Source organism: Neopelma chrysocephalum, unplaced genomic scaffold (assembly GCF_003984885.1).
Source record: "Neopelma chrysocephalum unplaced genomic scaffold, ASM398488v2 Primary Assembly neopelma1_147, whole genome shotgun sequence".
Lineage (NCBI taxonomy): Eukaryota > Metazoa > Chordata > Aves > Passeriformes > Pipridae > Neopelma > Neopelma chrysocephalum.
In genome coordinates this window covers 12065828-12089866 of record NW_020897809.1, presented here as the reverse complement: position 1 = coordinate 12089866, position 24039 = coordinate 12065828, and the positions used below count along the sequence as shown (strand labels likewise).

General features: G+C 45.5%; 1 protein-coding gene across 1 annotated transcript in view; it reads left to right on the top strand.

Moving 5' to 3' along the window:
* The window catches only part of LRIG1 (leucine rich repeats and immunoglobulin like domains 1), a 92380-nt gene that overhangs the window by 18787 nt on the left and 49554 nt on the right, over nt 1–24039 (top strand). Inside the window, exons 2-3 of the mRNA XM_027700383.1 lie at nt 17756–17827; nt 22670–22744. Coding sequence (XP_027556184.1) covers nt 17756–17827; nt 22670–22744 — 147 coding nt within the window. The remainder of the gene's footprint in view (nt 1–17755; nt 17828–22669; nt 22745–24039) is intronic.

The following is a 24039-nucleotide window of genomic DNA, read 5'->3' as shown; positions in this document are numbered from 1 at the left end:
AAGTAAGTGATTCCTTACTTATAAAGGCCTCCCCTTATTGTTTGGCCTGAAATACAGGCTGTGCTCCAGCTTTTACGATTGGGATTAATTTTTTAAGATGGGCACAGGCAGGGGGGCAGGCAGAGTGAGCCCCCCGTGTTTGTGTTTCCTCTGCTGTTGTAGGGCTTCAGCTTCCCTACGTGCCTAGCTGGGGCCTGCTGCCCTCGCAGCTCTGGTGCTATAAATGAGGCAGCAATGTGTTCCCAGCTGGAAAAGGGCCGGATAATTGCTCTGGGCAGGTTTATGGTGGGGAGGTGTGAAGTGCCTGCTGTCTGTCTGCCCCCTCTGGGAGCGAGTCTGCAGATGGGCTGGGAAGTCAGTGGCTGGGAAGGTGGTGTGGGAGAAGGGATGTTTCCTCACTGTGGGGTCAGGGGAGCTGCTTAGGGAAAAAGCAGTGGTGTTAACTATTTCTGGAATTGTGGAATCATAGAAATCCTAAAGGCTTGGGTCAGAAGGGAACTTAAGTCATCTAGTTCCAACCCCCCTGGCACAGGCAGGGAAACTCTCGGTTCCATGCATAGAATCATCCCTTCTCCAGAAGGATGCATGTCATGAGGTGTGGGGCTCTGGTGCCATTGCCCATACTGAGAGGACTCACTTGGAGAATCAAGCCATGCTGAGATTTCAGAGTGCATCTCTGAATTTCACACTGCATTTGACTTATTAAGGAGGGGAAAAAAAAAGTGTCCAAGGAGCCATTTGCAGACTTCTTATAAATATCCCACAGATTTCACAGCAAAGTGCAGAGACCGTTGAAGCTGGTTGGGCATACCAGAAACTTTATGAAATAGTTGGATTTGATCAACACTTAATCACACTCAGGCTGCTTGGCTCAGTCTCACCCGCCCTCTCCCCATCCCAGAGGAGGCAGGGGGGTGCAGGAGTTGGCTTTGTGCCCCTGCTGTCAACTGCATGTGTCTGTGAGGTGGGTGATGGCACATGAAGACATCTGTCAGTGCCCAAGGTAAAATTTCACAGCTGTTTGGTGCCATAACAAGAGAGCATTGGGGCTGCACCAGGTTTCTGATGTCCCTTCAGGTCTGGGGCAGTAAATGGAATGCTCTCTGCCCTCCTCCATGGTGGTGTGTGAAGCATTGCAGAGGACTTTTGCAGGCAGCCTTGCAGAGCTTCTCTGAAGTGTCTGGTTCAGATGCTATTGTGGTAAGAGTGTATTTGACAGGAGCTGCAGAGAAGCCTCCTCATTGCCTGCTTCTTCATTGGCCAAATTGGCCTGTTGGCGAGCGTGGGACAGTGGCAGCTGAAGGTGGAGGAATGGTCTCACTGAATACAGTGCCCTTAGTTTTATTTGTCAATAAATATTTTGGGTGTATGCTGTCCTAAAACCCCTTAGTAATGCTTCCTGTTGGTCCTCATGTGAATGCCTTCCCTCCTTGCTCCTGGCTCTCCAGGCTTAACAGTTCAGAGGAGCTCTGGCTCTGCAGACACACACACATTTCTCTTCACCCAAGTCCTTTGCAGCCTGGAGTTGCACTGCTCATGGGTTGCCTTGTGGGCCAGCATCCAGTTTCAAGTGCAGCAGAGATACTTGTTTTGGTTCTTTGTGCTAAAATCCAGCTTGCTTTTCATGAAGAAGAAGAACTAAGCAGAAAACTTCAGACACGGGTAGGTGTTTCCAGTCAATTTCATGAAGTTATTAGTAAATAGAAATGGAACACTTTCAGCAGCAGCAGCAGCAAGATTTCTAAAAAGTTTGCCTACAAGTGGTTTATTGATTTAGCAAATAGGTGGATAACACAAGCCTGGAGGTGTATGATGGTTAATGTGTAACCATTAAATAGACTTATTTGGGTGCTTTTTATGTGTTCTCATAGCAATTAAAGCTTATAAACCTGTGGAGAGTGTTTTTATGTGGAGTAAAATGAGAACCTTTATCCCAGAGAAGGTGTTCATGGAAAAGGTACAGTTTATGTAATTGTGTTCATGTGACTTGACGTAAGCGTTGGGCTGCAGGAAAAGGAACGACCTACTAGAGCTAATTCCCAAGGCTGATTGCAGTATTCCTGTGTATTGGCTTTCCTCCCAGTGGCTGATTCAGTATATCGAATTGAGTGTCATTCCATGGGGGGGAGCATTTTATTGTGAGCCTCCCTTGCTCTAGACAGATTTTTTTGGCTCTCTCCCCTATGGGTGTGTGTTTTGTGTGTCTTGGAGCAACTTTGGTGGTGGTGTCAAATTTGCTGAAAAAAAGAGCATGAAATGGTTTCCTGCTGGCTAATGTGTTGGAGAAGTAAATGTGTTCTGTAGCTCTTGAGAAGCTCTGTCCTGGTTAAAGCAATTAATTACACAGGACCCAAGCTTTGTGGGGATGTGGAAAAGCCTTGGTTTCTTCTCCTTAATGTTTTTCTTCCCCATACGGTGTATTTAATGGAAAATGAAGACTGAGTGAGATGTTGGGGATTCAGTAGATGTGTGTGTATATGTATATTACATATATAAAAAGCTGTAGCTCCTCCTTTTTGACGGAAGGAAATGAAGTCTGAAACCCAGACTTGTTTCCGGTGTTTGCAGCAGCACCTTCTCCATGCTGGAGCATGTGGATGTTGGGGGAGAAGGGATGGGAGGGCAGCCTGGCTCAGTTTGTGGAATTGTGATTGCAGAGTTCCAGGCAAATATTGACACCAGATTTCTTGGCAGACCTGCCGTTCCTGAGGTGCCTTGGGAGTATAAGATCCTTCACTGGCTCTTGCTGCTGCACAAAGCAGCCCCTCCTGGGGTGGTGGAGGTGGTGAGTAAAGGGAGAAAAGCTCAGTGAGTGTTAGTGGTGGAGCTGAGAAATATGATGCTAAAGGGGGTTTCACCCACAAATCCTGTGGGATCACATTAGGAGATTTCTAACAAATGGATGGATGGTCTGACAGATGTGGAGAGGGATGGGACACCTTTGGTATGTCTGCACTGCCACTCTGGTACAGGTCCAAGTGCAGGGCATGCAGGCATCTGCTCTGCTCTTCTCTTTGCACCACATCTTATAAAAAAAATAAAAACCAACTGCCAGGCACAGAAAGGGAAAATTGTAAAATGCTGTTTTCCATCAGCAGTTGGCTGCCTGGGCTTTGTGCTGTGGCAAGGGTGAGCATGTGTGAGATAACCTGCTCTTTCTGCTGCAGTTCTAGAGGATACACCAGAGGATTGTTAACATCAGCCAGATACCCCTGCAGTACAGCTTTGTAGCATGGTCTGGACAAAAGGTTAAATCAGGCAGTCATTTGTGCAGCATTATTTCCTATACAACACTCTGGAGAAAGTTCAGTATCACTTAGTTAACTTCTGCAGAGCCATTTCCTGTAGGTTTTGTTAGAGAAAAGCAAGATTATGTGTTTCCAGTTGCAGCAGAGTTATTTTCCCCTATAAAATGTGCTGCAATTTATTTTTATGCAATTTTCATTGGTTCGCAGAAGACTTTGGAGGGGGGAGCTTGTGTGTTTGGAAGATCTGGAAAGATTTTTATTTCATACCTCACTTGCTGTGACAAATTGAGGAAAATGTGTTTTTGAATGTGGTGTTGCTGCAGTCTGGGCCAGGCTGGGAACGGGAAGCGAACATAGCGTGTGCTCCCACAGTGCCGCGGTCGGTGGCCTGTCTGACCCGGGGTCCTGCCTCTGGCAGTGCCTGGTTTTAGGAAGGACTGAGAAGACTGTGCAGCTCACAGCCAAGGTGTGACCTGCCTGAAGGAGAGAAAACTATCTGTTCTCTGTGGCTGCACAGTTGTGGTGGTGACTTGCATGGGTGTTCCTTTGTCTCATCAGTCACGTGATGTGCTGTTACCCTCTGGTCTCCTCGGGCTTGTCCCCTTTCATCTCCCCCATAACTCCTCTTCTGAGGTGCCTTGGGTTCTCCATCGTGGTTCACCTCAAGATTTCTTCATCTTTTGCATGTGAAGTGCTACCTTTGTTTTCCCACATTGCTGTCTGTGCTTAGAGCAGCAATGCTTTCCACGAGCCCCAAGAATTCATTCTCTGACTCCCTTGAAATGGTGACACTGCTTATTGTTATTCTCTTCATAGAGATTAATTTGTCTAGTCTCAAAAGGACATGGTTTGAGTTCTCTAAAGCAGTGACTACACCTGTGGCCCTCCATGTGCAATAACAAACCCTGGGAGCACCTTCTGCATTCATGTTTTCCAAATAATTGCTTTTTGGAGCACGAGGCCTTGGTGTGAAGCCAAGGAGCCCTTGGCCCCGTGAGAGGTGCAGTGTGAGTGGTGAATGGTGAGCCCCTGGCACAGTGCCTGGGCTTGCAAGGACCACTCGGAAGAGTGAGAGGGTATTTCTGTTCCTGGCTGAATTGTAGTGTTAGCTTTTCTATTTTCAGTGCAGCCAGGTGGCCACCCATGTGGAGTCTCATTATGGGACTTTTAAAAATGTTTTTAGAGGCCATTAGGCAGTTTTAAGATGGGATCTACTTTGGATTATGCCCAAGTGAAGGGGGCTCAAAGCAAGAGGGAAGGATCTGTCTGCCTTTTAATATCTCCCTGCAGAATCTGTTGTTTGATGCAGCATCTGTTCAGATTAAGGGGTTCCCTGTCCTTCGAGCTGGGACTGGAGCTCCCCTGGCACATACAGATCTTCTGGTGGGCAGAAACTTAGTTATAACAAAAAAAAATCTGATCTCAAGTGCCAAGTGGAGCTGTATAATTCCAGTAATAACAGTTGAATGAAGAAGAAATTAGCTTATCCAAATACCTTCTGAATCCAGCAATTTTGTAAGAGTTCTTAATTGTTTCCCATAGCAAAAGAATTGGGCAGTGTTCTCCTTTCCATCCCCTTACAACACAGAAAGGATGAAAATCTATAGAGGAGAGAGTTTGTTCTTTGATTTAACCTTCACCATCTACCTTCCCTTTGAATTAGCTGTGATGCTTTTAGCTGAGAAAATGTGCAATTCCGAGGGAGTTCACTGAATAATAAATCAAGGTGTCCATCCAGCAAAGTACATCATAGCCCTTTGAAGTAGATGAAAAAATACCTTCCTGATCTGAAGGATAATCGTGTGCTCAGCTTTGGCGCCTGACTGATGCTAATGCAGGGTTTGAGCTCAGCTCAAGTGACCCCCAAGATGGAGCGTGCAGAGCAGGAGCAAGTGTGGGGCTCATGAGCAGCTGCTTCACCCAGAGCCCTATTTGCCCAGGACTCCCGAAAGGTTAAGAGACCTGAAGAGCAAAAAACTGCAGGCACTGCAAATAGTCCTTGTCTTTAAATCCTGCAAAATCCCGAGGTATCAGACTTGGGAAGGTTAAGATCATTTGAAGAGCTTTCTAAAATTTTATTGGCTGGAACTTTTTCTCCTTTTGAGACTTTCTGCGGTCTGAGTCGCACTAATACAGAAGTCTGGCTTTGTAAGTGCAAGGTGCTGAAAAGTAGCACCAATAAAAACTGTAAAGCTCTCAAAGATTTTTAAAATAGTGCTTCTGTAAAAGATGTGACATTATATGTTGGGGCAGAGTGTAATAAAAATTTTTTACTAGCGCTCTTCACAACTCAGTCATAAGCTGTACAGCTGTCCCAAACTCTCCTGATAAAGCTTTTCTAGCTGTATACATCACTGTAATTGTATTGCCTCATGCATATGTGGATGTGTACATGTTTGTGTTTATAACTGCCAATGTGTCTGTAAATTCATGTAGTGAAAGTCACATACAGGTTTAAGTTATTTAAGTGACATTCTGCTGTATATAAGAAACATGAAAGCTGGCATGTTATGGAAAGCAGCAATAGATTAAATTGTTGCCTCAATGACTTTGTGGCATTTTTTTGGGCAAAGACTTGAGCTTCAGCTCCATCTCCTTTGACATCCTTGCTGGTGTCCTGCTGCTGTCCCAGTGGCAAAAACTAATGCAGGAGTTATGCCAAAAAAGTGTGAATGCTTGTTCTGATAGATGACCCTGATGAACACCGAGGCAGGAATATAGCATTCTAGAGCTCATGGATTGTAAGGAAAGAATCTACCATGTCATACAGTATCTGACCTGCTGGATCCCTCCTTTGGAAACTCCTGTGTCACACCAGTGCCTCTGATCTGCTGCCTCAGCCTCTTGCTACCCAGAGATGATAACACAGCTGCCTGCCATGGAGTGATAGATTGTGATAAAGTGAGGGTAGAGGGAGCCATCTCTGCTGTTCTCGGGGCATGTGCGGAGAAACAAGTTTATCGAGGAAAATAGCTTTGCTTAGGACCTAAAATAGGGAGTAAATTACCTTGAAAGTCTTTTCTGGCTTTTCATTGTCAAGTGAAAGATAGTTTCATGCTAGATTGATTTGCTTTGTTTTGTGGCAAATGCATTATATATAGCTTGGCTTTTATTTCTCTTGATCTAGGTGGAAATGGTTTCTTTTAAATGCAGCCTTTCCATCTCGAAGGTCAGTTAAACCAGGTTGGAGGTCAGATAAAATAAAAGGGACAGAACATTTGCTTCTTCTTGTATCTATTTCTGTAATGTTACCAGTGCATGTGGTTTTATTTCTAGCATTTTGTTCCTGGGGCTTCCTCTAAGACTGAACAAACTGAATCAGTTGGATGCAGTACAGCTTCCAATTTGGGGTTAGAAATCCATTAAATTGCTTGGTGCTTTGTTGGCAATATAGAAGTGCCTGGAATGGAAGTGCATTATGATTGGACATTGATTACTCGAAAGGAAAGAGGGTGGATGCTTGTGTAAACCACACACCTCCAGCCAGGATGGCCACCTTAGGGGTTTCTTTTTAGCTTAAAATCTACAGGTTTTGCCCTTAAAATGCTGTTCTTATTACAAAGAAGAACTATTTTTAAACTGGAAAGGGAGAGCTGTCTGCCATGTGTTTCTCACACCTCTGGGGGATTAGAGCTGGCCTGCAACAGGCAGCACTGCCAGCCATGGACTGCCCTGTGGGTAATGAGTCCTTTACATGATGATTTGAGGTTAAATACATCATTCCTTTCCACACACAAGGGCTTTGGATTTGGCCAAACTCTCACTTTTCAGCCCATGGCATTGGAAAGTGCTGGGAATGTCCTTGGTCTGATAGATTTTTAAACTTGAGTAAGTTCATGGTGGGCATAGTAAGGAGACCAGTGTTGTAATTCCACTTGGACTGTTCCTGGGATCAGAGAGGGGTTTATTTCCGCTGTTGTCTGGGTGTTCTGTGAGACCAGAGGTATTGCTGCTGGGTGGGAATGGTGGAACAGAGCCAGGAGGGTGACCACTGCCTCTGTCCTGGCAGGTGTAGCTGAATTGGCTGCTTGGGCTCTGGTCCATTGGTTTGTTAAACTTTGCAGCACATCTAATGAGGTAGAGCTTAAAGTCAACATATCTGCTGAGATTTTTCTTGGATGATGATACATTATATGCACTGGGTGGCTTAGGAGGAGCAGCCACCAGTGAAACAGCAGTGTAACGTGGCCAGCCAGATGGAGAACAGGACAACAGTGGTTCTTTCTGGGAAATGTCTTTAGGAATGCTTATGTACCATCATCATCAGAGCAGGGAGGTGCTGCATCCCCTCTCTACAGGTGTTAAAACTGTGGTCAAGTGCAGGAGAAGCAGGAGCAAGCGGGTGAGCCCCCATGCCCGAGCAGGAAAAATCTGAGCGCTGTTTTTCCAAGACTATCCCCCCAACTTTTTGCCTGACTAGCTTTTGTGCCACTTCCAAGCAAGCATGTTTTCTGGGGGAAGATCAGTCCTTCCCGATTAACTGTTAATGAGAAGAAGCAGAAGAAACCAAGCAAACACAGTGGGAGTGGGCTCCTGCCCTCTCCCCACCATTAATGATGGGCTGGGCTGGGCAAGGCCATTGCCCAGCTGTGCTGCTGGACCAGGCAGGGCCAAGCCTCACTCACTGTGGGCTCTGCAAAGGGGTGATTCCAGGTGTGGGCTGAAACTTTTGTCATCAGGACCTGGTGGTCTCCCATCCCAGTGAGCAGGGTGTGCACACGTGGTGCTGCTGGTTAACTGCACCAAAGTCTTGTGCCTGGTCGTGTATTTATTAAATTAATATTTCTGATAAACAGTGGTGTTGGAGTAGTGGAAAAAATGTTGTTTTGGCTAGTTAAGCACTCTGAGCCTACCAGAAATGCTTGCAGAAATGATTGAAACCACTTGGATCCCCAAGGAGAGTAGAATGCACTGCAATTCTGTGTTCTAGGAGAAAACTTATCTTAAAATATGGATTATTGAATAATTGACCTTGGAAGCTTTCTAAAATCGTGGATACTTCTGAACAGTGTTCAAGGAATTTCTGAATTCTCCTTCTCTCTGTGCTTGACTTGTAACCCACAGCTGGATTGTGCAAAGTCATGTGGTGGGAGGGTTCAGTTGCCAGCACTCAAACACTGCTGTGGGTCTTCCCAAACATTTGAAAAAGCCAAAGGTTTAACATGGTTTATCTGCTGTGAGTACTTGTGAAAAATTGCACAACATTCAGATGAAAATATTTGCTTTGCAGAAGGAGCCATTTTTGAAACTGTAAATAGCACTTATTGCTTATTTATCAATGTAGCTCTTGTTATTAGTTAAAGGAGGCTTAGCAGTTCTAAGGTAGACATGTATAGTAAATTATATAGTTGTTAATCTTCAATAAATTGGTTTAATATGTTGAATACACAGTGGGAAACCTTAATTGACAATGTTAGTAAAGAAGTCATGGCCTTTATTGATTTACTGAAGAAACACAGTGGTGATGGAAGCAGGAGCAATTTGTTTTGTATTTTGTTTATGAGCTGGGCTATCCAGCCATTGCTTCAGTGGTTTAAGACACAGAGTGCTTTTCCTTGTGGATGCAAAATCACCAAAAAAAAATTTTCTATCAAATTAGAGAAAGGTGAGTTTGCTTGTATGCAGTGGAGCAAACAACTTGCAGGGATTTGGTTTTAGGGTATGTCTTTCTCATGACAGTAGTCAGCACTTTAATTAAAGCAATAAACCCTATGGGTGTCTGGGCAGATGAAGGGTGGAGTTTTATTTGCGGGTTAAAAAAAAAACTTCCACATCCTGCTTTTCCTTCCAACTTCTTACCTGTCACAGGTGGTAAAGCAGGATTGCTTTATGTGAAATTAAATACAGTTATTTTTATTTAGATGTCCATGCCCCCTTTGAAATGTGTTTTTGCTTTGATGCAGTCCTTGGAGCTGATGGCTCGGTGTGTTTTGGAGAGGATCAGTCTCCTTCAGGCAGTGCAGCTTAATAGGAGAGGCAAATAAAGTGAAAAATTGCTGCAATTAAATACTGCCTGCTCTAACCCTTGCAGGATCCCCTATTCCCTACACACAATACTGCCTTTGACTGGGCTGCCTTGTTGGGAGCAGAGGAACGTGCAATCCTGACGGGAGGGTTTGTAGCCTCAGTGACTGTGGGCTGTGGCTGCTCATGGTGTTCTTTTCAGAGGCAGAGCAAGTGTTGTTGGATACCTGGTCATTCCTGCTTCCTTTGCCCTGCCATCTTCTGTTGGTTTGAGTCCCAAACTTGCTGCTGGGAAGGGCTGTCAATGTCCCCAGGAAAGAGAAGGGCTGTAAATGCCGTGAGCACTGCTGGGTCAGGGGGGTACATTGCAGGTACAAGGGCTCACAGTCCTCCCTCTGCCATTGAGACCATTGGGTGACTTCGAAATTACTTCACTTCTTGAAATCCCACTTTACTCTTTTTGGAACATGGAGCAGTTGAAATACTGAGAACTCTTGTTGAGTGGGCTGGAATCAAGCCCCCTCATGTCTCTTCTGGTGCTGCAGAGGGATAGCAAAAGGTCCATAAACACCTGAGTTACCAAAGTGCTTTGTACATATGTTGTGGAGTATTTGCATATATGTACGATTATGTAGATTAAGTTGAATATAATTTTTCTGTCTTAAAATAGGGGTGTTCAGAGGAGATGATATTGCAAGAAAAAGAGAAGAAAAAAGCAGACAAGAACTCCCGTTTCACTAAGGTTATTAAAATAGGAGGAAACGAGATCCTAGGTTTTGTCAAAACACATTTGTGTAAATCAAACAGGGCCTAAAATAAGGTGACACTGCCCTGTTGAAAGAGACAAACAAGGCTGTGAAAGTTCCTTGGTGCAGATGTGGAAGCCCCAGCAGCAGTGTAGTGTTACCCAGTGCTCCTGGGAAGGACTCCTCTGCCTTTCCTCAGACACCAGGAGTGTGGTTGCTCTCCTGTGCTGCCTCTCGGAGCCTGGGAGTCGACAGTAATGGAAATATTTACATTTACAGCCTTGTGTGAACAGACCAGCTGTGGTGGGTGCTCACCAGGCTTATATGTGCAGGCACCTCTACATGCCAGAAGTGTGGTCTGTGTGTGCTGAAAGAGCTGTGAGCGCAGAGTGACAGAGCAAGAAGGGATAGGGCTGAAAATGTGCCCCTGAAAGTTACTTAAAGGTAAGATAATTCCTGAATTCTTTGAGCCATATCAACCACATGCTAAATTAAATTGTAGTGTGGCATAATGCTTCTCAGTGATGTGGTTTTAATTAGTATTCTTTGCATTAATGGCCACATGCATCTGCTGGAATCGGCGTGGTACCCATTGTTTGGGGATCATGCTGCAGGAATTTCCTTTAGACGGTATCGTTGGTCATGACTGAGAGTGATTCATGGTGCAGTTTTCTTGGTGTCTGGATGACCTCTCAAAGTTTGTCTTCACTGTCAAATTAGCTCATATTATGGCTTGAGGGTTGCCCTTAAGTTGACTCCCTTCTGCACATAAAGCCCCTTATATGAGCAGGCTATTAACCCAAGCTAATATGATGCTGCTGCTGCTAATTTGAACAAGGACATAAGTAAAGCCTGAGTGAGCACATTTGCTGAGCTGCTAACAGAACCTCTCAGTGGTGGGGCACAGCTTCACCCTCCTGGGTGCTGTGTGTCCTCCCTGTGTCTGCAGAGCCCCCTTCTCTCCAAAGCACTTGAAGCAGCGATCTGGGACATTCCCCTCTCTGGTGCTCTGTGTTTTGTTGCCTTTCCCTCCTTTTGGGAGGTAACTGATGCTTGGTGTGGGATATTTCTGTGCCCCATTTCAGAGTCTCTTGTAAGCTGGGTGCTTTGCCCAGGCAGGCAGCACGCTGTAGTCAGGGTACACTGCAAAAGAAATCACAAGGGGCTCAGTTTGGGGTGGAGTGGCTGGAAAGATGCCTGGTTGAAAAGGACCTGGGAGTGCTGGTCAGCAGCTGCTGAACATGAGCCAGTGTGTGCCCAGAGGCCAAGAAGGCCAGTGGCATCCTGTGACCAGCAGGACCAGGGCAGCAGTGATTGTCCCCCTGTGCTGGGCTCTGGTGAGGCTGCACCTCAAATCCAGGGTTTGGTTTTGGGCTTCTCATTACAAGAGACATACTGAGGTGCTGGAATGTGTCCAGGGAAATACAATGGAGTTGGGGGAGGGTCTGGAGCACAGGTATGATGAGGAGCAGCTGAGGAAGCTGGGGTTCCTTAGCCTGGCTCAGGGGAGATCTTATCCTCTTGCAGCTACCTGGTAGGAGGGTGTAGCCAGGTGGGGGTCAGTCTCTTCTCCCAGATAAGAAGCAATAGGGCGAGAGGAAATGGCCAGGAGGTTTAGGTTGGACGTAAAGTTATTTTCACTTGGAAGGTGGTCAGGCATTGCAACAGGCTGCCCAGGGAAGTGGTGGAATCACCATCCCTAGAAATGTTCAGAAAACACGTGGACGTGGCAACTGGGGACGTGGTTTACTGGTGAATGTGGTAGTGCTGGGTAAATGGACTCGATGATCTGGGAGGTCTTTTCCAACCTCAGGAGTTCTGTGATGCCAGATATTGCTCAGCAGTGAGTGGGAGATCATGCCTGAGGCTGAACTGCAAGACCCAGTGTGGGTGCAGAGCCCTTCAGTGCAAAACATGTATTATTTCTGCTCTTTATCCTTCCTGGGGAAGGAACTGTGGGCCTGTTATGCTGAGTTCGGGAGCAGTAAAATGGGAGGTGAGGGTGATGAAGGAGGAAAGGGGTGTAAGAATCTGGAGGTTTATATCAGTTTAGCAGGTGGATTCAAAGGAAACCCAGGAATGGTTGTGGTGGCTGGGTGAGAGATTTCTCCAAGTCGAGGCTTTGACTTCTGGCAGTGCATCAGCCACTTCAAAGGAACCTGCAAGAAATCCTCCAGAAGGTAATTAAGGGCTGCATGTCTGGTATGTGAAAACTCTTCCTGACTCTCATCACTGTGATGGCAACTCCATTTAGTGGTGATTCGTTTTAGGGAGAACTGAAAAATTCCCATTTCAGGGAATTGCCGTGCAGTGCAGATGTGGGCAGCTGGCACTAGAGGCAGGAGCTGTTTGGCTGCTCTTGTCTCAAGGGAATAGAATTTGGACTTGTCCTGTGCACAAGAGTAAAAACTGGACTAAAGCTGCTTCTTTCTGCCTGACAGTCCATACAACTGCCTGCATCCGTGAGTCTCTTTGATCACTTAATGCTTCAGCATTAAGCCTTTTATGTCACTGCTTATGAGGACTCTGCCATCTCTGGCACCTTCCAAGCTTGTTTAAGAGAAATTTGAGTGTGCTTTCTTCCCTGCACAGCTGTACACTTCTAGCATGGGCAACGTGCTCCCACTCTTTTTTCCACCCCCTGGCCCCCATCCCCAAGCTAATTCAGCTGCAACCATGCTTTTCATACCCAATCAAGTGTGCATGGGGCCTCCGTTCCAGCGCTGTAAAGCCATCTACAAACATGTGGGGAGAGGATGGTGCCTATTCAGTAAGCTGCAGACTAGGCAGCTATCCTTCGACGGATGAGCCAGAGGAATTTCTATCGCAGGGCTCAATTGTTCTGGGCCCTCGGCTCCCTTTTGTGCAGGAGCAATGAAAAGTTGTGTTATGACAATGGTTGACAAAGTGTTTTAATGAAAGCCACAGTTGGCAGTGGCAGAATTTCAAGCCATCCTCCTTTTCTCCAGTGCCTGTCATCAAAAGGTGCAGAAGCACTTTTGACATAATCTTCTGCACTGACAGATAAATAGTTTTGACGTCAGGGTCGGAAACCTTCACCTCTCTGAACAGAATTCAGCCATCGTCGTGGTGAGCAGAGACCAGGAGCCACATATGTCTCTATTCCTTTGTCTGGGGAGCCAGCCACCTCTGTTTTCTAAAGAGAGGTGGCTTTTCTCTGCACTGGTCAAGTTCCCAAAGCAGAACCAAAACCTGTACATGAACTCCCAGTCTGCCCTGCACTTTGGCCAAGGAGGTAGGATTGGCATCTCATGGTTCAGAGAACTGTCTGATGCCTCCTCACTGGCAAGCAGGACTCTCTCTGTGACAGCATTATTACTTTTGAGAGGTGGTTTGAAGGCAGGCTACATATCTGGTTATTTAACAAGGCTTTCTTCTCAGGCTCTGCAATGTTCAGTGATCCACAGTGCCAGTTTCTCAATGCCAGCTGAAGGCAAACACTGCTTTCTTATTTAGAGACTGGAATGGCTGAATAGACAGAACAGGGGCCTTCCCATATTGATTTAACAGGCTCTCAGTTCCTGTTCACGGGCATCTTAGTGACAAGAGGGGAAAACCCTGCATTGTTGGATTAGCCAATACAAGGAAGACTTGAAGTATGTAATGGATAAATAATATGCAGAGCACTTCTCATGCCATTAAGTCAGAATAAAGTTAAAAAACCCCACAAACTCTCCCAGTTCAGTAGAAGCTGATCTGAAAAAAAAACAACTGAATGTTAAGGGCCACTTAAGTTGGTGCTTTGCTTTATCTTCTCTGCCAGCTGCAGAAGCTTCTGACCTTTGTAGGATGCTTCCCTGAACTCGCAGCCCAGGCTCTTGTCCCAGATTTATATTGGTTGAATTCTGTTTTCTTTCCACAGTTGCCTTGGAGGGATCAAAATATCCTCCCATGAGTAATTCAGCAGAAACATGTACCCATGCAGAGGATCAGGCAGAGCACTGGGCAGTCTGTGTGGGTATGCCCACGTTTGGGCTCAGCTTAACCCTGTGTGTAGGTGCCAGGAAATGGGCAGGACACACACCAAAGACATGGACTCTTGGGACTGGCATAAAACACTGTAGATGATGCTTTATAAACTGCCACTTTGAAGAGATGCCCAGGACGTGAGATAGCTCAGATGGTTTAGAGGAGTGCTGATTTGGGAAAGGCTTTGGGTGTTGATGACTCTTTCTTTGAAGAAGACATTTTGGAATACTGATGGCAGAAACATTTGTTCACTGATGGGCTACTGTGTGGCATCATCCCAAGGGGCTCCTCAAGAAGGAATGCATCCTGTGCTATGGGAGAGCAGTAAATGTGACAGCTTTCAGCAGTGGGACAGCTGTGCCCTCAGGCTTGGCATCTCCACTCAGCTTGGAGAGACCAAACTGGTGGGAATGTTACAACCCCTGCAGTTCTTCATGCACTGCTGTACATTTGGGACCCACGCTTAGGGGTGGGGGAGCATCATATGCACCCATGACCTCAAGTTTTGAGTTCCCTTCTTTATTTGCATTACTGGAGCCCAACCAAGACTGAGGCCTCATTTCATCAGCATCGGGCAAACCAAGACAATACCTACCTCAATTTTATTTACAGTCTAAATAGACAAGACAGACAAAGGGTGGCTGTGGAAACAAAAGCTCCAGAGAGGTGATGTGACATGACCCGGTCACACAGCAGGAGATTAAGAGAACCAGGAATAGAGGGAGGTTTCCTGACTCCCAATGATCTATCTATTGGAGCACGTTAATTCTTTCTCTCACTTAAATGCTGTGACCTGCATGCCAAATAGTGCCTAGTGAGGGAATCCAAGTTCTGGGAAACACGTCCTTTGATTGCTAATGCTTAAGGCTAGAAATTCTTGGGGATTTTAATTTAAGTTTTAAAGTACAGCTAGTGCGAGAAATTCAGTAAACTTTATTTTGGCATATCTGTGTAATTTCAAGTCTCCTGCTTATTTTGTACTGACTGTATTTCTAGCTTTCGTTTCCCCACTGATTTTGGAGCAGTGTTTTCTATGTTTGGTGAGGATAGGTGGTGGTCGGGGTGGGTAGAGTGGGGAGAACTGAAGACTTGGGCGTACAAGAAGTCAGAGTTCACCTGCATTTCTGCAGCAACCTTTGCAAATTTTGTTGCTGAAGCAATGAAATACGGCTGTGCTATCTGAAGAAGCAGTGTGTCACTTGTGCAGTGACTTAGGTGTTCAAATGTCTTGAATGGCAGCAACAATAATCAGAAAGTCATTTTGGATGATGTTAAACTGTGGCCGTGAAATCCCTCAATTTACAAAGGCCTTTGTTTTTTTCACTTGTGAACTTCTGAGGTTCATATCAATGTCACTCAGTTCTTGAGCTCTGGCTAAGACAGGGATCTGGTCCTTTTGACAAGTGTGGGGATGATCAGTTTGGTGCTTTTGATTCTTGGGGGGTTTTTTCTTCATAAAATAGCCCCTTAACCTATTGCAGAGGAATGTGTTGAGGAGAAATACATAATCTTAAGAAATGCAATGGTTGGCTGCAATAAAGGCTTAGAAATACATGAAAACAGATGGATTCATGCACAGTCATGTCCATAGTTGTATTTCCCTCTTACAGTTTGTCACTAGTATTCTATGTCGGCTTGGTCTTTATTGTGTTGAGCCTATAGGACGTTACCTGTTGCATTTTCTCTTTTGCCTGTGGATCAGGCAAGGACAAGCTCCAACCTGATCTTGCTGTGTGGTTTAAAAAAAAAAAGTAGTAATGTAATCTGTGGGCAAATTGCACTTTAATTCGTAATTGTGCTATGAATATGGACTTGGCTTTCAAACACACTCCGAGTTTAAACTGCAGTTTGACTTTTATTTAGATAAATGCCTTTGAGTTCATAGTGAAATGGATATCTGCTGTAGGCTGGTATTGATTTAAAGGTCTCTTGAGTGTTTTAAAAGACAGTAGGGGCTTACAGGACAGCATATTTTAAACCGAGATGCTTGGTTAGGTTTTACACTCCCATATAGCTTCAGTTCGAGATTCTGTTAAGAGCCAGCCTGTGTTGTTGATTGGTAGAGCCTTCTTCCACAGCAGCTGTTGGCTAAAAATTGAACATTTCGGGCAAGATGCAAGGAGCTGGCTGCTCTGAAATGGGAAACAGCATGATCATGAGAGCTATCAAATGATTCCTTCGAGCAGGGGAAGGCTTTGAGGACTTCCCATAAATGCATTATAAGAGGGCAGGTGATCAATATCTGCTTTTTAGCTTGAAGGAGGTGTTGATCGCTTTGTGCTAATCATGCAAAGTTGTTAAGCTTTGTAGTCTTTCAAGTCTTGGTATTTGTAAGGTTGCTGTGGGCCCAGGTTTCTCTTTGCATTCCCACAGAGTGCAGTGGGTTGGCACCAGTGGTTCAGGCAGGTGGTTTCCATCAATGCTGTTCTGCCCTTTTCTTTGTGTGCCTCAGCTCTTGTGTCATGTAGCTTGGGTTCAGTAGGTGCCTCGGTGACTTAGGTCCTGTTTACCTGTTTGGGTTCCAGACCTGCTTGCATTCTGTGGGCACAGTTTTAAAGCAAGGAAAAACACAAACCAGGGAAGATTGGCTGGTTTTCTAGTCAGACTGGCTTGGTTGTTTGAATAAGCAGCTTAATGTTTGAAGGCTTATCTAAAATCAGGCCATGAATCTTTTGGGTTGTGTTCAGAGGTGCAGTAAGAGGGTGTAACCTCCCTGCAGAGGAGACAGGAGGGATGAATTTTACCCACGGTAATATCCTAGAGCAGGGTGTGGAGCAGAGTAAAATTAAAGAAGGTCCCCCTCACAATTTCCTTACAATTCACTGTGGTTGCTTTTCTGCTACCACCCATCAATTTGCCTCCTCCCTCTTTAGATTACACTCTCACAGAAACATGCCAGCACTGCATACATCACTTAATTAAACCACTTGTTACTTTCCGCATCATTAGTCACTAGGTCTTAATTGATCTGTGTTCTCCTGGTTGGTCCCTGGCTGCAGGTTTGACCTGTCCTGTGTGGTGTGCTTGTCTTGGAGGGAGGACTCTGGCATGGTGAGCTCTGGATGTGTTTCCAATCAGGGATGTCCTGTGAGATGGGTCTGCTCTGCCGTCGGTCTGTTTTCAGATAATTGAGCACAACCCATTTGCCATCCATCAGTGAAGTGCTAGAATGTGATTGAGATTTGGGCTGTTGGGTAGCTGGAAGGTGTTGGTTGAGGTTGTTGAGGACTAAAGCGTGTACTGCTGCATGGCTGAAAGCTGTATTTGCTGGTTATAAAAACATTTACTGATATACTAATAATATAACCTTGTTAGAAAATGTAGAATATATTTTATGTTTACACATAGTGTGTAAGTATCTATATGTGCACATTTTGTGTGTAACACACAGTGGTATGAAAAATACTCCATGTGAATATAGCTATAAAATATTTAGTGGACGGTTTGTTGATTGTTTCAGTTCAGACTTTAATTTGTCAGGAAATATCCTATTCATCTGTGATTAGTTTTGTGGTTGTGAATAACCAATAGTAAAATAATAAATGTAATTGTGTAATACGAAGACAAATTAAAACCACACTAATCTAATGCGAAGGAGGGAAAAGCTTAGGGAGAGCTAGATAATATTTCTGTCATGGAACTAAACTCACTCTTGTATTCAGCAGGAAAGTGCTGCTCTGCCATTTAAGTTCTCTCTTTTAAAAAAACCCAAACCCTCCCAATGTAGTCCAGAATAATTAAGATGACTGTGTTTTGCTGAGCAGGGGAACTGCAGTTTGCTGATCCCACTGTCTTTTATTTTAACAGAAACCTGAGCTACAACAAGTTGACGGAGATTGATCCTTCTGCCTTTGCAGAGCTGTCGAACCTGCAGGAAGTGTAAGTATTCCTTCAAAGGTTTCAATTGTATTTTGCCAGGGCAGCTTGTGGGCCAGAGGGAAATTTTATCTTGTTTCCTAAGACAGCACCTTCCTTTAGCTAACTTGAATGAGGTCTGACTTGATGTGGAGGGTGGTTTTTTTCCATATTGTACCTGTGCTGGTTTGTTTTTGTTTTGTTTTTTTTGAACTAATCAATTAGCAGAACACAACATTCCAATTAAAACAGCAGAGATGTTATTGGAAATCATTGGAGTTTGCCTCCCTCAGTCTTGTGCAATGCTCCCAGGGAGCAGTTCAGCCAACACACCTGAACATACACACAAAGATCCTTGCTGAAAGGATAACCCTGAAGCAAGGCAGAACAGCCTGGATTGTGATACTTGATGCCAACCTAGCCCAAATCTCCCAGGAAACAAAGGTGTAGTGTAGTGGATAACAAAGCACTTAACTGTGTCTCCTCCTTTCTCAGACATTTGTGCTCCTTTTGGAACCAGAACAAATTCTGTTTGAAGTCTGCCAGGAGAGGCTTGAACAGCAGAGCTGTCTTCTGCTCCGGTGGGGAAGAGAAGGAGCTGGTGAAGGTCTCAGTGACTCTGCCAGACCCCCCTTGCTGGCAAAATAAACGTTTTTTGGGGGGGAATCACAGGTTTTCCAAGCTCCTGATCTGTGTGGAGGCTCAGCAGTTACACTCACAGAGTCAGCCATTCACAGGGATTCCTGGAGCTCCGATTTTGGGTTTGGAAAAACGAAAGTGACTGAAATTGCAGGCGGTGGGTTGAGGTAATGAGCTCGTGTTTGACTGGTGAATCGCTGGCATACTTGAGGTTTGGGCTCTGTTTGAAGAGCTACTGATGCCTCATGGGAAACTGAAAAAACATTTCCTTTCAGAAACAATACTGTGCTCTGTGTGTATCGTGCATTTTCTCTTGTCATCTGTCAGTTTTCATTAAGTTTTGGCTCTGGGACTCAAGGAGGGGCCAGATCCTATGATTCTTAAATAGGCAGAAGGGGGAACTCTGCCTGACTGATGCCAGATTGGAGTATGGGGATTATTGTAGCATCTCTCCCCTGACCTGATTGCCCCTGGCTCCCCTGCTTACACTAATAGTAGGGACTTGCTAGGAATCATGACTAAGTTAGGAACATGCATCAGGAGTGACTGCAGTGCTCTGAAATCAGTTCCTCATGATCATCCTCAGAGAGAAAGTGATGCAGGTCAGCAAAATGCTGCCTAAAGGATCTGTTTTCTCAGCTTCTCTTTAAACTGTGGAAAGCTTTAAATTACTCTGGGCTTAAAGAAGAGAATTGCAGCCCTGATCCCATGAGACTTCAGAATTATCCTAACATGACTGGGGCTTAGCAATAGCTTTTATTCGTGGAAGTGCCTGAAGGCATGTGACTTCAGGGGAATGGGGTGAGAAATGTGTACGGCTGCTGATTCCTTGGGGAGGGAACTCCCTTGTGCAAAGTGCTGCATGTGTGGAGAGCAGGACAAGCCCTGCACTGAACAGTTAGACACTATAAAAAGGTGTCAGGGTTTTGGGGGAGGTAATGCAGCCCACAAAGTAATGGTGAAGATGGGAGCTGTTTGCTGTGTCAGAAGGGCAGGGTTAGGGAGCAGGGAGAGAGCATAGGACTGAGTAGGAGGGAAAGGGAGCAGTCAGAAATGGGAGACTGGAAGGGAGGCAGAGGTCTGGAGCAGAGCCTGGAAGGCAGGCTCTGGAAAGTGTGAGGGAGAAGCTCTATTAAAAGCCCTATCTACCAATCTTGGTTGCTTTTCAATAACAGCTAAACCACAGACCACTGAAATAAACTTCATTTCACAAGGAGAACCACATCTGTATTGCCAGAGCATCTCCTTTCTAAGGGTTTTTTTTAAGCACTTTACAAACATTCATGAAATAAGCATCATGCTGTGGCATGTCTTGAGAACAAGTCAGTGTTTTGCTGTGCATGCTGCGCTGGGCAAACCAAGGCACCCTCAGGGAAAGAGATTGCCCCAAATAATAGATGCATTGATAAGACCTGAAACCTCCCATGATGCTTCAAAAATGGTGTCTGTGGTTCCTGAGCATTACATGAGGCTTAAAACTCTGTGTGTGTCTCTGTATGTGAATAATTAGTGTGATGTATTTTGAAAACATCTTGCTTTCCCCTGATTTTAAGAAAATGTCTGCAGACCAAAAGATTTAAACTTCGTAGCTTATCTTGGATGCTCTGTTGTGCTTTACTGAGATTGTGATAAAGTAATAGCAGAATTTACCCTACACTTTTCCCTTTCCCTGGGTTTAGCCAGTTGTTTGTGTGGTTTGCTTTGGTGGCCTTTTTGTGGTTTGAGCAGCTTTTCTTTCCTTTAAAGCTTTAAGTCTGTGTGGGATGAAATTTAGTGTCTCAAAGTGGCACGAAACACTGTGATCCCACGTGCTCTGAAATAAGTGGTGGAAGCTCAGGGGGTGTGCTGGGGTGGGATGTTACTTTCCTTCAGGACACCTGTGCTTTCTCTCATCTCTTTTGGTGGCTTCTTCTAATGACAGTCCCTGGGGTCCATCCATTCTTGTACCTTGGCTGGAAGGGTGGGATGGAGGGTGCTGCTTTGGGGGTAGGCCCTTGGTCCTTTCTGGGGTTTCCTCAGGTCATATGGATCATGGGATCCACAAAAGTGATGGTTGCTTGGCTCTGAGGTTTTCCAACCTCATTTGTAACAAAGAAGGTAGTAACTGTGCTAAAATTCCTCTCCAAACAACTCACCTTTTATTTTCTAAAGTGCCTTTTACTGAAAGCTCTGGAGAGCTGTGCTATTTTTGAGCAGGCTCCATTTCAGCTTGACACCAGCCTGGCAACTGGACTGTAAATATTTTATACGGGTGGCCCCCCCTCCTCCTCTGCCTCAGCATCGAGAGGCAGCGGGTTTGTGTCATCAAAGGCAAGGGCTGGGGAAGAGAAAGGAGACTGAAAGTTTAAATTTGTTAATTTGTTGAGCCTGGCTGTTCTGGTTTGAGGTTTTTTTCATTTTCTTTCTTTTTTTTTCTTTTTTTTTCATTCCTTTACATGGGAGAAGGGGAAGATCAGTGGGAAATCCCAGGTAAATACTGAACTTGGCTTTCTCCTCTATGTCAGCAACTGGTGCCTGTGAGCCAAGAGAGAAAATGAGGTGGGAGAACCACTTCTGACTGACTCCTGACATGACAGGAGGCTGATATATGAATATCACACTTATGTCAGAGGAGACCAGTTGTTAGACACTGGTTGGTGTTGGAGCTGCTTAACCAGACGTGACCCAGGCTAGCAGGGGGTGGGCCTAGTTATCCTCCTTCTCCCATGGCTTTTCAAAAGATGCTCAGTTAGATGTTAATGAAGACATGGCACAAATAAGCATTTTAATGCTCTGTCCAGCTTGCTCTGTAGCTTTGGAAGCTCTAAACCTTGCTGTAATATGAGCAAGAGTGATCTTTTAGTTGCAGAGTGGAGCTCCTTGTTGAACTGCAATGCATCTGGCTGGCTTGTTTTCCCTTACATCTTAAGGCATGGGCATAATGTCAGAGGCAGAGCTGAGGCTGAGGAAAGCTTTTATCCCAGCAGTGCCTGGAACTCCTCGTGAAATCAAATATCTTGCCTCCTCTTGGAGGAGCCAGAAGGGAAGCTCTGGGATGCATGTACCACTGCCCTCTCCCACCTGCCAAAAATAGTTTGAAAGGAAAGAAGAGGGAAAAGAAAAAAACCCAGCAGCATAATTTAGGATTGCCCCAACTCGTGCCCGTGGCTTAGCACATCTAGACTGTGCAGCTACAGGGTGCTCTGCTTTTTGCACCCAGGCTGTGATGTTTCCAAGATTCCCTGAGGAAGGGGAGCAGTTTGAAGGCCACCAGTGACTGATGAATGGGATCAGAGGTGGGTGGGGGTCCCGGGGAGCCCCCGTGTGCCTCCCACCTCGGCCTGGCTGTGGCTTGGCTTTAATGGCTTCAGCATGTGGTGGTGAGGGGGGAGCGGGCAACGTGGCTGAGAAATTAGGTAATTTTCAAGCAGCCAGACAAGCGACTGTTACAGTAATTAATTGACTAATTCACCATACAAACAAGGGCTCTTTAAACCAAGGAAGAGCCGGTCACATGGCAAGGATCTGTTTTCAGTCAGAAAAACACTTCAAACATTAGGCCATTGAAGGGGACTTTTTTGTGCTGGTGTTTGCAGGAGTGGGAGGTCTGTGATTCCATGACCCTGGGGGGCTGCACTGTGCTCCCCAGCTGGATGCAGCAGGTCCCCTGTTTTTGGTGGCATTACTGTGGCCAGCACCACTATTTTGTGTGTGTGCTGCTGGCTTTGTGGGGAAGTCCCTGTGGGATTTCCAGAGGTTTCCTGGTGTGGAGAGGATGCCTGAGGCTGACATTCTCTTGTGCCCCCAGGCCCTGACCTGGCATGGAGGGTCAAGTGAGGTTTGCTGCTTGGGGAGGGGGTTAAATCCATGTCCTGAGGCAGTGGGACTCATGGCCGTAGGTGCCAACAGTCTCCTGTGTCAGGCTTGCCTCTGTGATGACTGGAAACTTGGGCAGATGGAGGGCTGTGGCACAGTGCCTTCCTCAGTGGCACTTTAAGGGAGTGGGTGGAAGGGGGGAAGAAAGCCTTGATCTTATAAAGACACTACTGTGGGACCAGTGGTGGTGGCTCTCATGCATTAAAGAATAAAGTGGGGCCATCAGAGCCCCAGACAAATGTCATTTCTGCCCAAATGTCAGTGTTCCTGGAGACGTGGGGGGCTGGATAAGGGAGTGCCATGGGCATCCCCTGCTCCCATAGGCTTGGTCACAGGCTGCTTGCTTTAGCCATTCCTTTCTGTTTGTTGCAGGCTCCTGGACAACAACGAGCTGACCACCATTCCCTCCCTGGGATCTGCTGCTTCCAGCGTCCGCTCCCTCCACCTGTAAGTCACTGCAGCCTCCTCTGGCTTTGGGCTCCCTGTGGGTGGGTTTAGCTGCCTCTGAGAGTTTCCTGTGTGTCACCCTCATTGCTGCTGAGTCTAGATTTCATTAACGGGCTGTTGGCACCTTAATTAAGAAACCTGACCTGGAGTAGCACGATCAGCATGAGGTTGGGCCCAACTAATGTTGTTCATATGGTCAGTGGTAACTTACGTCAGTAAACTCCACATGTTGGTTGCATATTGAATAAAACTTTTATTTTCTTCATCTGCCTTTGGGTTTCAACCATTGTGTCATACTTGTGCTATTAAAGGAGTACATAATTTTACCTTTATTGTTCTTTTTTTCCTCCCTGGTCCTGTTCTGATCATTTCTTCTTTTCTCTTAAAGCCAGAGACTGTTCACATCCTCATCTTTCAGGGAACTCATTCCAGACCTGTTTTTATGGTCTCTTTCAGCTCTTTTTTTTTTTTTTTTTTTTTTTTTAATTTTCTTTTGAGAGAACAGTGGTTGTAAAGCTAGATTCCAGCAGAAGGTCTGAAGTTCCTAACTTTGGAGTAGATGACCACAGAAGCATTAGACACCTGAGAGCCCTTGTGTATCTTCCACAAGGATCTTGGGTTGATGGTGCTGCTGAAGGGAATAAAAACATTATAATATCAAACTATTTAATACCTTAAGAGTGTAGATTTCTAAAATTATTTTTGCATGTGTCTGCTTGTAATGCACACCGAGAAGGAATTTTGCTGAGGTATGCATGATACCTCCCAAGTTCCTGGGAAGGGGAAGTGTTTATAGCTAATGGGGACTTCAGCAAAGTGCTGGAACTGTTCGAGTGATGGCTTCCAGCCTGCAGTGTACACCTGCAGGCAGATATCCATATTTACCATGGATTTGCTACTTTTTGTAGTGGAAAATGCCTGTCACCACACCACCAGGTGATTGGCTTCTCATGCTCAAGGGGCTCTGATTTACTCTGAGACAGCCTTGATCTGTTGACTGCATGTACATTCCTGTCACTTAAATCAAGGACAGAATTGAGTGAACTGGCACTCTTCCTGCTCTTCCATTAGGCAGTGTTAAAATATGCAAAACAGAACAACTCCCTCACTGCCTTAATTCAGTTTAAGGATCTTCGCTTCAAACTGGTGTCCATATCTCACTCCTGGCATGAAGTGAGTTTAGCTTTTGTTTGAGATACGGTGCCTTTGATGTGGTTCTTGGGAATACCGTGTTCCGGCAGGGCTTACCAAGAGCCAAAGTGCTCCATCAGTGCTGGATCCAGCAAGCATCTCTG